The following is a 12633-nucleotide window of genomic DNA, read 5'->3' on the forward strand; positions in this document are numbered from 1 at the left end:
CACTTTTCACTTTTCACTTTTCCTAATAGAGAAAAAGTAATAAAACATAATAAATATCCTAAAAAAATAAAAAATTGCGTTTTCTCTAAAGATATTTAAACAATTGTTTAAAAAAATATCGCTTATTTAAAAGATAAATAAAAATGTTAAAGGTATAGTAAAATTCCCTTTGCGCAAAGGTACCTTGTACGTCAGCGGCGGCACTGCTATAAGTACGTATTTATAGATACGAATTGCGCATTGCACTCACAGTTACTACCTAATGATACTTGACAGTGCACGTTCAAACATGCAATTTCAAGAAGATTCCCGAATTTGTGCTTTTGTATCTCAAAGAACAGTTTTTATGAATAGTATTCAACCGGCTACATTGGTTGTAATAGATGAAAAAATACGGGAAATATTGTACGACACTAATGAAGATGTTGTACGATATTTATCACAGGTAAGTCCCGTATAAATTATTTGAGACAGGAGACGAAATGCGAATCGACGTGCATTTCAGAAATATCCCGGCATTGTGTTTAATGATTACGGCTCATTAGTGCTAATGCCTGGAATAGTAGACTCTCACGTGCACGTAAATGAGCCCGGAAGAATCGAATGGGAAGGATTTCACACCGCTACACAAGCGGCCGCGGCTGGCGGTGTTACTACAATCGCGGATATGCCCTTGTAACAATTTATATTCTCTTATAACTATTGTCTGAACGATAAAATTATTTTTAAACACATACTATATCTATCTCATATACTAATCTTTCTCATGATATAGAAATTCTATCCCGCCTACTACTACTTTGGATAATCTCAAAGTTAAAGCAAGGGAAGCGTATGCGAAAACATTTGTAGACGTTGCATTTTGGGGCGGTGTGATACCAGGAAATCAGGTATGTCTTGTAAATTTTTAGATAAATATATTTATGCATGCGAAATACATATGAACATACATAAAATTATCTTCAAAGAATAATAGTCTTAAAGTTGATCTAAAGTTGTTTTCGAAAATTCGAATAAATTAATCTTTAAACCACAGAAATGTTGTAAAATAAGACATGTTCGTACAACTTCAAATCGAATACAAAAACGTATAAATCATTTTCCATAAACCGCATATCAATTAACGAAACCTCGTACTTATTTATCGCGCCATAAATCAACCATGATAACGGAAATAATTTACAATAACGTAACAAAAAGGTCTTATCGGTCTGACCTACATATTCAATTCTACAACTGCATGCCCGAATTATTTTTAGTCTTTAAACAATCTTAATTATATATTAGTTATTGTCAAAAGTTGTGACAAAATATCACCACCAACTTCACAACACTAGTCGAAATGGTTAAGACATCCATCACGGAATGTAGAAAAGTTCAAATCAAATCATGACCGATATATGTCCCAATAAATTATTTACAGCTTTTTAAGATGCTTATTCTTTAGGATGCTTAGCATCAATTATTAAATTGCTTGAATTTAATTTGTGATATTATTGTACTATCCCAGTTTGGTTTAAAATTCCGTTTAAAGACTGAAAATGATTACGACGCACAGTAAAATGGGATGTGTATAAATTCACATTAAAATATTTAAGCATTAGCATCCATTTCAGATCGATAAGACCTTTTCGTTACTTATTGTGTATTCACATTGCGGTCTTAAGACACTTTGTTTAGAAATAAATTATCTGTAACTACGTGGCATAATACTTCTGTAAATAGTTATATTACAATTGTTAATGATTTTAATATTTCGATAGAAATAAGTATTCCTCAAAGTATCTGAAAGAAAATTCCAAAATAAACATTAAGATTTTGACGAATTTTACTTTAAAATTTGTTCTTATGTTGTGGACAGAAGAATATTAACACATGCACAATTAAAGCCTAATTTATTGAAATTAGTTCATTTATTATTAATTTATTATTTGAAATAACTTTTAACAAAATTATACCGAGTGCGAAAATTGCAAAATGGTAAAGGACTTTTCCACTCAGTTTAGTCCCAAAGACCTTCCTGTAAATTATTGTTAGACTCTATTGTTAGTCTCGCTAGACACCCTGTATATTAAAATACATTTGTAAATGTGTATGTAATATATAAATATATTTAAGAATATAAAATAATTATTACACGCTTAAAATGCATTCTGGGTTTTGTCTATTAATTTCTTACAAGAATAAACACAGGATCATCAGTTGCAGTACTTCCATAATTATAAACGTAAATCTGATTTTGTCAAGTTGATCTAACGTATAAATGATCTGTAATAAAAATCAAAAATATTTTCAAAAAATTGACATAATGATATAATACAATGTTTTATTAGAATATTTTTTATATGTTAATTTTATATGTTAATTTTATATGTTAATTTATAGAATATTTTTTATATGTTATAATATTATACTTTATACAAAATTCAATAACGTTTGTTTTATGTTTAGGAATTTATTAAAACGACATCCAGCAAATGTCAAACAGTTATATTACTGTTAATTATTTGATGGGACTATTTATTTTTTAAAAATCATTATTTAATTCTTATTCAAATTAGACTTTTGAATTAAGTTGTATCAATCAATGATACTATAAGAAGAATACACCGTTTGATGTATCGACAAAAAAATGTCAATCAACCAATTAAGTCAACTCATTACATTATATGATACATTATATGATATATACGAGGTATTCGATAAGAAGTTTGTTTTGACAAAGCGCTTGTGTGTAGATAGAGCGAATTAAATTAAGTTCGAAAAGTCCTCTACCACATTTTGCAATTTTCGCAATTTTTTTTAGTTATCTAATGAATAGAATTTCTAAAATCGATGCATAAAACAACTTTAAGATATCTTTAAACGTTTTTTAAGAGGATCCTAAAGCCGTCTGTATTACCGACTAATCATATAATTTTTGTTATAACAAATACTTCTTTCTCTTCCACAGGATTCGAAAAGCCTTTTCCAAGATTAAAGTATATTACGCATTAATACGTGTTTGTAGATGAAGTTTATCTTCATTGAGAAAGATCAAAAATTTCAAAATTGTATACTTTACTATTTCTTAGTATAACATGGCATCTCAAGCTGTCAAGTCGTGACAACATTTGCTTGATACGAAAGTTTTGCAATCTGTTACTTACAAAATAATAATTCACAAACACGTAGTTTGCACGAACAAATACAACGTCGAGTTCTTAGAATTAGACGCTTCATTGCAACGAATTTGTTATACGAAAATTGACAAGAATGTGAGACTGCGTGTATCGTAGATTGCGTGAGATATTGGTGTGATAATATATAAAAATATGTTGATGCGTGGCGCGTGGCGCGACCTCTGATGACTTCATCAGAATTCAAGCTTAAGATCCCCTTAAAAAACATACATATTTTTAAGACATTTCATAAAATAACTCTAAAAGAAATTTTAAAGTTAAAGTTATCTTATGTATCGATTTTACCGTCTATCTTTAGAAATTAATATTTCGTTCATTATGTGCATATCTCGTCATATTGTAAAAATTGTACAAAATGGTCTTCTCTAGAGGACTTTTCGGACTTAGTTTAGTCTGCTCTACTTACACATGAATCAAAACTTTATCAAAACTTATCGGACTTACCTCACTTATCTGTATAAGTCTTGAGAAAAATGGCGTTGAAAAGTTCGGCTTTACACTTAAAGTAAAGTGTTTAACACAAGCTAATATTTTCTTAAATTAACACATAATATATTTTCTGATATATTTTTTCGACAGAATTCAATGCTTTTTCAAGTCACATTCGCATTTTTACTTATGTTGTATCAATGTTTTATTCACTGCTTACGATTCTTACGAAATATTTCTTAAAATGCCATCTCCATCCAAAAATTTATCAAAATGTGTATCGTATGCGTTGTCTGCGATATATACACATTTATCCAAGAATACATACATGAGTACACATGAAATTATTAGTATTATTATATATTAATATTATATATTAATATTATAACGATTATTCATCATAAGTATAGCAGCAGTGTAATAAAAAATTGACACAAAAAATATTCGTTTGTATCTGTTTTAAATTCAACATCGCTAAAATTCATGAACGCAACTCGTTAAAAGTGATTTAATATGTAGCAACGTTACTGTTAAAGAGATTACTACATATAAACATTGAACTTAAAGTACGTCATGACTATGCAATTTCGCGAAAAACATGTTTTTTGCATTAATAATCTTAAACGGATCATATTTCGTAATTTTCACTATTTTTGCTATCGCCATTCTTTCAAAAATTGTGTAACAGTAATTGCGTATCCAAATAAAATATTATAAATTTTCGCGATATGATAAAAATTTTTTAAATTATAACGATCAAAAGAATAAATCAAAAGAATTAGAAAATTCATTCGTGAATATATCTTAATAATAATTCACGGTTTCGTATAAACAATTGATTACAACAGTGGAGTGTATATTGCAGTGACTTTCTTACATATACAAAAAAGTAACAAAAAATAACGAATTATTATTTTGTAACTAACAGTAACAAATTTCTTTTTAGAAACAATAACGATAACGTGTTATTTTTATGAAGTAACATTGTTTATCATGAAAGTGAAAACGCATCCTGCGCTCTTATCGTTTTTATGATTTTTTTTATTATGCTTATAACAGTTAAAACAAATTGTGATCAATAAAATCGCAAATGTCACAAATATTTTAAAAGGTTTTTTTTTAAAGTGCTTTTTGTTAAATACCAGGTATGTAAATATGAAATCGGAATTTTTTTATAGAAAATACACGTTTATTGCATGAAAATGATTGCATAAAAAATATTTTATTCGAAGTATTGCCCATCGGTAGCTATATACATTTTTTCCACCTGTTTGACAATTTGTGGATGCCACGCCAAAAAAATTGTTGCTCTTTTGAGCCAAACCAGTCATCTAGCCATTTTCGTACATTTTCGTAAGAAGTGAAGCGCTGCTGAACAAGTGCGTGTTCCATCGATGCAAATAAATGGTAATCGGACAAAGCCAAGTCTGGTAAGTAAACCGCATTTCCGAAAGTATTTCCCAATCAAATGCCTCAATCGTTTCCTTGACCAGTTTTGTTGTGTGTGATAGTGTTATCATGAAGCAAAATCACTATGTGTTTTTTTGATATTCCAGTCGTTTTTCACACAAAGCTTGATTCAAATTGATCATTTGTTGTCGGTAGCGTTCAGTATTAACGGTTTCGCCAGGTTTTAGCAGCTCATAATAGATCACATCTTTCTGATCTCACCAAATACAAAGCATTGTCTTCCATCCATAGCGATTTGGCCTTGCAGTCGATGTCGATGGTTCGCCTGGAGTTACCCATGATCTTTTACGCTTAAGATTCTCAAAATATATCCACTTTTCATCGCCAGTCACAATTCGATGGAGAAATGACTTTCTTTTGTACCTGGCGAGCAGCATTTCGCAAGTGGTTTTTCGGTTTTCTTACTGTCTTTCATTCAGTTCATGTGGAACCCATTTTTCCATTTTCTGGATCTTTCTCATGGATTTCAAACGTATGGAGACGGCTTCTCGTGTCAATTCAATTGATCCGCGAGTTGTTGAGTTTGAGCATCTTCATCCAATAAGGCTTGCAATTCGCTCTCTTCAAACTTTTTCGGTGGTTTTCCACGTTCTTCGTTTCTCATGTCAAAATCGTCACTTTTGAATTTTTTAAACTACTAAAAACACTGTGATTTACCAAGAACATGCTCACCGTAAACTTCGACAAGCATTCGATGCGATTCTGCAGCAGTTTTCTTCAAATGGTAACAGAAAATCAATGCTCCGCAAATCGTAGTTTCCAGGCACAAAATTCGACATGTTCAACGCTGTTACAAACTATATTGTTGTATGGAACTTGTATTGTTGTGAGTTGAAAATCTTTGTCAGATGTCAGAACAAGGAAATGGCGTCATTGGCGCCGTCTGATGGCAACTACATTGACAGCCATCTATTGATAAATTCTGATTTCATATTTACATACTTGCTAGAATCTAAATAATCTTTAATTAACATGGTCACTAAAAATTATGCAAACATTATATCAGGACTAAAAACATTCTATAAAATGTACAGAACTAATTAATTTTTGAGTGATAAGAATGTTGTGAAGTAGGATATGCCCATTCATACTACCTTAAATCAAATACAGATGTATAATTGTTTTCTTTGCAAGAAAATTTTAAAATTTTTGCACTTACTGCAACAAAAGTCGCCATTGATGATGAAAATAAGTTACCAGCTGTTAAACCACAAAGTATAAAACTTCTATGAAGAGTCGTAATTAACAGCGATTTTAATCTCGGTGAGAATGTATATCACACAGCATATCTATGGAAATAATAAAACTTTAAGGTCACATAAGATTTTTAGAAATAATTATATCTTATTATAAGAAAATATAATATTTGTATGTATTATATATATATATATTATATGTATTTATATGTATTTATATATTATACATATATATTATTATATATTATTATACATATATGTTATTATATATATTATTATATATTATTATATATTATTATATATTATTATATATATTATTATAATATATATTATTATTATATATATTATTATTATATATATATATATATATTACATATATTTTAAGAAAGCCTCCTATTATGAGATAGGCGCCTAATATAGCGGCGTTTCTGCTAAACTAATAAACGCTATTTATTAGTTCCATCATGAATTTATTGCTCTTAAATTGAAAACTACTTAGTAGAAAATTCATTATTAGATCATGTCTGTATAAAAAAGTCATTATAAAAAAAGATTTTAGAATTTGGACGTCTTCAAGTTTCATTGAGATAAGACTTTAAACCTTGTTTATTATTTAATAAATAAATATTTGGCAATAAATTTTTTATGTAGTGATAAAGTAAGGTCGTACTAATAGAAAAATATGGGATATGTTGAATTGTTTAATTTTAGAAGTTAAATTTGATGATCGTAAAACCATAAGGTGTGAAAATCGTAATATGAGATACCCAGGGTATTTCTAATATGAAATAATTCATACGCCTATGTATAGTGAAAATCGTTGCTAAAGAGTAAATGTTATTATACAATAAAAAGGATAACGTCGAGTGCCTATTTCTGCGATGCTCGATTTCAATTATCTGAAGACGAATTCTAAGTATAATCTATTACATGCTCATTTTTCACTCACGCTGGCTGTTTGTTTGCATTTTAGAAATAAAGTTTAAAATTGCAATACTAATATATTTTGCGTTTTATTATCGATTTCTCTGAGTATCTCATATTAGGAGCACAATTTTTTGACTTTATGATTTGCTCACTTTTTAATTTAAAAAAATTAATTTCTTTAATTTAAAAAAAAATGGAATTAGAATTAAATTTTATAACGTTATTTTAAATTCCCTTCAAAATAATTTATTATTTTTTTAAATTCTGCCCATAGACTTCTAGCATTTATCCAAAATGAACTCAGTATCTCATAGGAGTCTTTCCTTTACATATGCATATGTACACTTTTTATTATAATCTTTCCGTTAAAATGCGTGCAAATATATATATTAATTACAAATTATCTTTTCAAGGAAGCTTCAGAAAATTTGTATGTACATAAACTGTATAATATATAATTGTATATTTGTTTGTATATATATATATATATATATATATATATGTTTATAACTAATTTATGCATAATATAAAGAAATAAAAACCTAAAATCTTGCCATAAGAAAAAATAAAACTTTATACTTATTTCGAAATACAATATTTATAAACAATATATTCAAAACTTTTTAAATAGGAAAAATAAATTTATTTAAAATATGCATAAAAATATATACAAGGCTAAATAAAATACATCAATCATTAAAGTATTTGAAATACAAAATATTGTCAATCTTAGTACTTGAAATACAAAATACAAAATATAAAAACTATATTTCAAAATCAAGTATAATATATCTAAAATATGTGCAACCCTGAATATACATATGACAACTAATATTTTATATCTGGAATTTCTATCAACATTAATGATAAATATCAAATGCAAATAAAATAGTAAAATTCTTATATTTAGTAGAACACATTTTGACTTTCATCTAATAATTTTTGATCAGGATAACATAGGATCATGAGCTGCAATAATGAGCCTATGATTACAATAATATATTTTAATAGTTTCTCAAATTGATCAAATATGTATATAATCTACAATATAAAAAATTTAATATATTATAAATTTTTTTAATTCTTAATATTTGTTAATTGTAAAAAAAATATTTAACGTTTATTAATATAATATAAGTTAATAAATATAAGTTGTAATTATTTTCTCCTTTTATTGTATAAAAAATAAAAAATATAATAGCTTATAATAATAATATAAATAATAATATAAATATATATATTATATAATATATATTATAAATAATAGCTTATGATATTTACTTTAATTCCAACCAGACTTATAACTACAACAGCAAATAATAATGATATTAATGCCACTATTCGATACATTGAATTTAATATATCGACAAATCTGTAAAGAATAATAATATATTAATATATTAATCTATATGTATATTACAAATGTATTATGCAGACTATTACAAAAGATTCTTTTTTAATTCTTTATTCTAAAACAAATTGATATTTCTTCAAACATATAACATATTTCTTGTATATCATTTGCCAATTTGTACAATGCTGTTCATAGAAAATCCATGTTCAATATTTTCACTAACTTCTATATCCTCTTTTGACATTATTTTCACAAATTGTTGACTGCGAAATAAAAAAAATTAATTCTCATAAAATTTACGATTTTCTGGACAGAAGAATCAAAAGAAAAGTTAATTGTGTACATATACCTAATGATTGAGAACAAACCACAAGCATGAATGGTACGAGTAATATATATAGTTTCGATACTAACCAAAATAATTATACCCATCACAACTGTAATCATATTGCAAAGAATTGGTATGAAATACTTGTCCTTATCTCCATTCAATAGGCAATACGAAAAATCGTGGTCGTGATTCATTAAGAGGCAATATAATATTGAGTAATATCGGTTTAAATGGAATTATTATAAATATTGCTGTCATGAAGTATAATGTAACTGCAGTTTTAGTAAAAACATTGTTATATATTTTATATATTTATATATTTATATATTTTGTATATTTATTATTTATATATACAATTTATGCAAAATTATGAATAAATAATATTTTTAATACAAAAATTATATAAACATCTGATTCTGTCAACAAAAGAAATCTTTTTTACGAAGTTTTTTTATTAAATTTATATCTATATTTTTTAACATATAGTACTAACTTATCTATATATATTCTTTGTATGTACTCACTCGAATAAAATATTGTAAATTTTCGCGATAAAAGAGAATAATTCTTAAGAATACTCAATTCACTTGTAAATGTATTCCAATAGCTTTCTATTGCTTCGTATAAATATCGTGAGCATAATAAATAATTTCATTAAAGTAATAATTAAAAAGAATGATTATTAAGTAAATCGATGATATTTTTTACATAAATACCTTATTATAGTTCCAAAACTCGTTTCATAGTTTAATGATGAATATGAATATACAAGCATGATAAGAAGTTTCAAAAACTTTGCGTATTTTTCCAATTATCATATAATGCTAATATCTAAGCGTAATATTAATTATTCTAAGTTATTAATTATGTTTTATATATAAAAAAGTATATTTAAAATAACAATTACATTTTATTCATTACTTGCCCGGAAAAAAATAGTCTGTATATAATTAAGTATAAATATATATCATAAATAAATATATGAGAAGTTGAAATTATTTTTGACTTTCGAAATGTCAATAAAACAATAACATCCAATAATGTTGATGAAAATAAACAGTATGATAGAGAGAGAGAGAAAAAGAGAGAGAGAGAGAGAACGCAAAACCAATATATTTTTATAATTTGTCTTAACAATTTTCTATCATTGGATGTTATTTTTATTTTAATATATGTATGATATATATATATATTAATTATATAAAGTTATATATAATTATATATAATATAGTTATATATAATTATATATAATCTCATAACTTCTTCATCATTTATTCTTATGAAATATTTCTGAAAACGATCCAAGTATCTATCGTATACGTAATATACTTACCCGAAAATTAAAAATAAATTACATGAGCAAATGTAAGATGCATGTATCATTATGGTATCTATCATTATGCTTATACCCATTAAAGTTATAGCAGTAGAGTAATAAAAATTCGGCATAAAGTATTTATAATTACTCTAAATTCAATATCTAAGATTCGTTAAGAAGCGATATATCAACATCATTGTCAAAGGGATTATTATAAACATTGAACTTAAAAAATATATTATAACTGTGCAATTTTGCAAAAAATATGTTTTTTCATTAATAATCTTAAACATATCATATTTCGTAATTATCACTATATTTTTGCCATTCTATAAATTGTGTAACACTATTACACTAATCGCATATTCACTCGTATAAAATATTGCGTATTTATTCGTGTAAAATATAATTTTTCGCGTAAGATAGAATTTTTTTAGAATACTATCTTCTAATTCAGTTCAATATATCCTAATGATCGTTAATGCTGTTAATCTCGTATGCAACAAATTGATTGTAATAATAGGATATTCTAATAAAAATTATACTGAAATAACAATTAAGAAATTTAAGTGATATACAATTTAGAAAACTTATCTAGAGTAAGAGCTACATATGTCAAATATATTGGCGCAAGTTTGCTTGTGCAAGTTTACTTGAATAGCTTACGTGTATAGCAAAAAACGGTTATAACTGTACAATTTTCTGCCATACACGTTTCAATTTATATATATATATATATCTGCACACACTGTGCAATTTTTTGCCACACATTAAGCCCGATATTTCATGTGTGATACAACAAGGCTTTTCAAGTCTGTTGATTGGTTGTTGAGGACAGAGAAGAGAAGTCTTCGGATCTCTTCGTCGTACACATGAAATATCGACTTCTGGATTTATGCCGCGCAAGGATTTATGACACAAGTCAGGAAAAATAGAAAGAGAGTGAGACTATTTGGCACAATCACTCTAGTATATGTTTTTAGGTTGTATTAGTATTGTGTTATAGTATTGTGTTATTTCAGTTTTTTTATTATTAATATTAATAAAATTATTGACAATTGAATCAATTTGTCAATGTAGTAAGTAACGCAGTCATATATCATAATCCACATAAAATGATTATATAGAAGGATTACAAGAAGCTTTATGTTATTTGGTGACACTTAAGTAGAGGGATAATTAGCAATGGAATATAAAAAAAAAACAAGTATTTAGCTCTTATACTTTTTGTTCAGTTTGATAATAGAAAGTTTTTGTAATAACGTGAATTCAGATACAGTGAAAAAGTCATGTTATCCTTTTCTTAATTAATTATTAAAAAGAACATAATCTGACTTTAGTATTCACCATATCTGGATAAACGGTATTACAAAAAGTCTCTATTGTCTTGTATTTTAAATATTTAGGATATACGGTATTTTTAGCGAGTGGAATTTATGTCCAAAACATACAAAGTACATAATTGGATTCAATATTTAAATGCAATAAATGCATTACATGGAATATGTATCTTATATCATAACACTTGTAACTTGTACAAACGATTATAATTACAATATTATCTATTATTTCGTATATGAAATATGACTGCGCGAGCGTGGTAGCAGACAGCGCATCTACTACTGCTAAAGAGCCTAAATTCGATCCCCTGTAGAACCGAAAATTTTCGCAATATTTTTTTTTAGTTACTCAATGAACAAAATGTATAAAATTGACGTATAAGACAGCTTTAAGATATTTTTAAGAATTCTTTAAGAAAAATCTTCAAAGTATTTCACAAAGAACACGAAAAGATATCTTAAACTTATCTTATACATCGATTTTATCTGACAATATTTAGAAATTAATATCTCGTTAACTGTTGCGAAAATTGCAAAATGATAGAGGACTTTTCAACTTAATTTTTTATTAGGAATAGCACTGTATGATTAGTGGGCGTTACTTTAGTTACATTCTATATAACGTTACTGATATTGTTACTATCATAACGAGTTAGAAACCTCCCTATCAAAAATTGCCATTTGAAATCCGTGTTTAAACTGTAGATCCCCATATACCTTGTGTATGATCAGTAGGCACGCAAGTATATGAGAGGTAGACTCCTACACGTGCTGGTAACAGCGTACATATTGTAGCACTTGAAGAAGAAGACTTCATATATATATATATATTGGGTTGTTTGGAAAGTTCGTGCCGCAAAAAATTTAAATTTAATAAATGAAATTAAAAATTTAAATCTTTTGCGTTTCAATTTTCCTTCAAAAAAAATTATATATATATTGTGTGTGTGTGTGTGTATATATATATATATATATATATATATATATATATACTATATACATATATATATATATATATAGTAGTGTTACGTACTATAAGTAAGTAGACGTAGAACACGACGTAGGTAGGTAGGTAGTAGAAGTAGA

At 26.7% G+C, this 12633-nt stretch overlaps 1 protein-coding gene across 1 annotated transcript in view; it reads left to right on the top strand.

The window, feature by feature from the left end:
• The first annotated feature begins 262 nt into the window (after positions 1–262).
• LOC105620972 (allantoinase, mitochondrial) overlaps positions 263–12633 on the top strand; it is a 36258-nt gene continuing 23887 nt past the window's right edge. The window contains exons 1-3 of the mRNA XM_012202446.1: positions 263–445; positions 506–675; positions 776–890. Coding sequence (XP_012057836.1) covers positions 263–445; positions 506–675; positions 776–890 — 468 coding nt within the window. The remainder of the gene's footprint in view (positions 446–505; positions 676–775; positions 891–12633) is intronic.

Source organism: Atta cephalotes (genome assembly GCF_000143395.1).
Source record: "Atta cephalotes unplaced genomic scaffold scaffold00031, whole genome shotgun sequence".
Taxonomy (NCBI): Eukaryota; Metazoa; Arthropoda; class Insecta; order Hymenoptera; family Formicidae; genus Atta; species Atta cephalotes.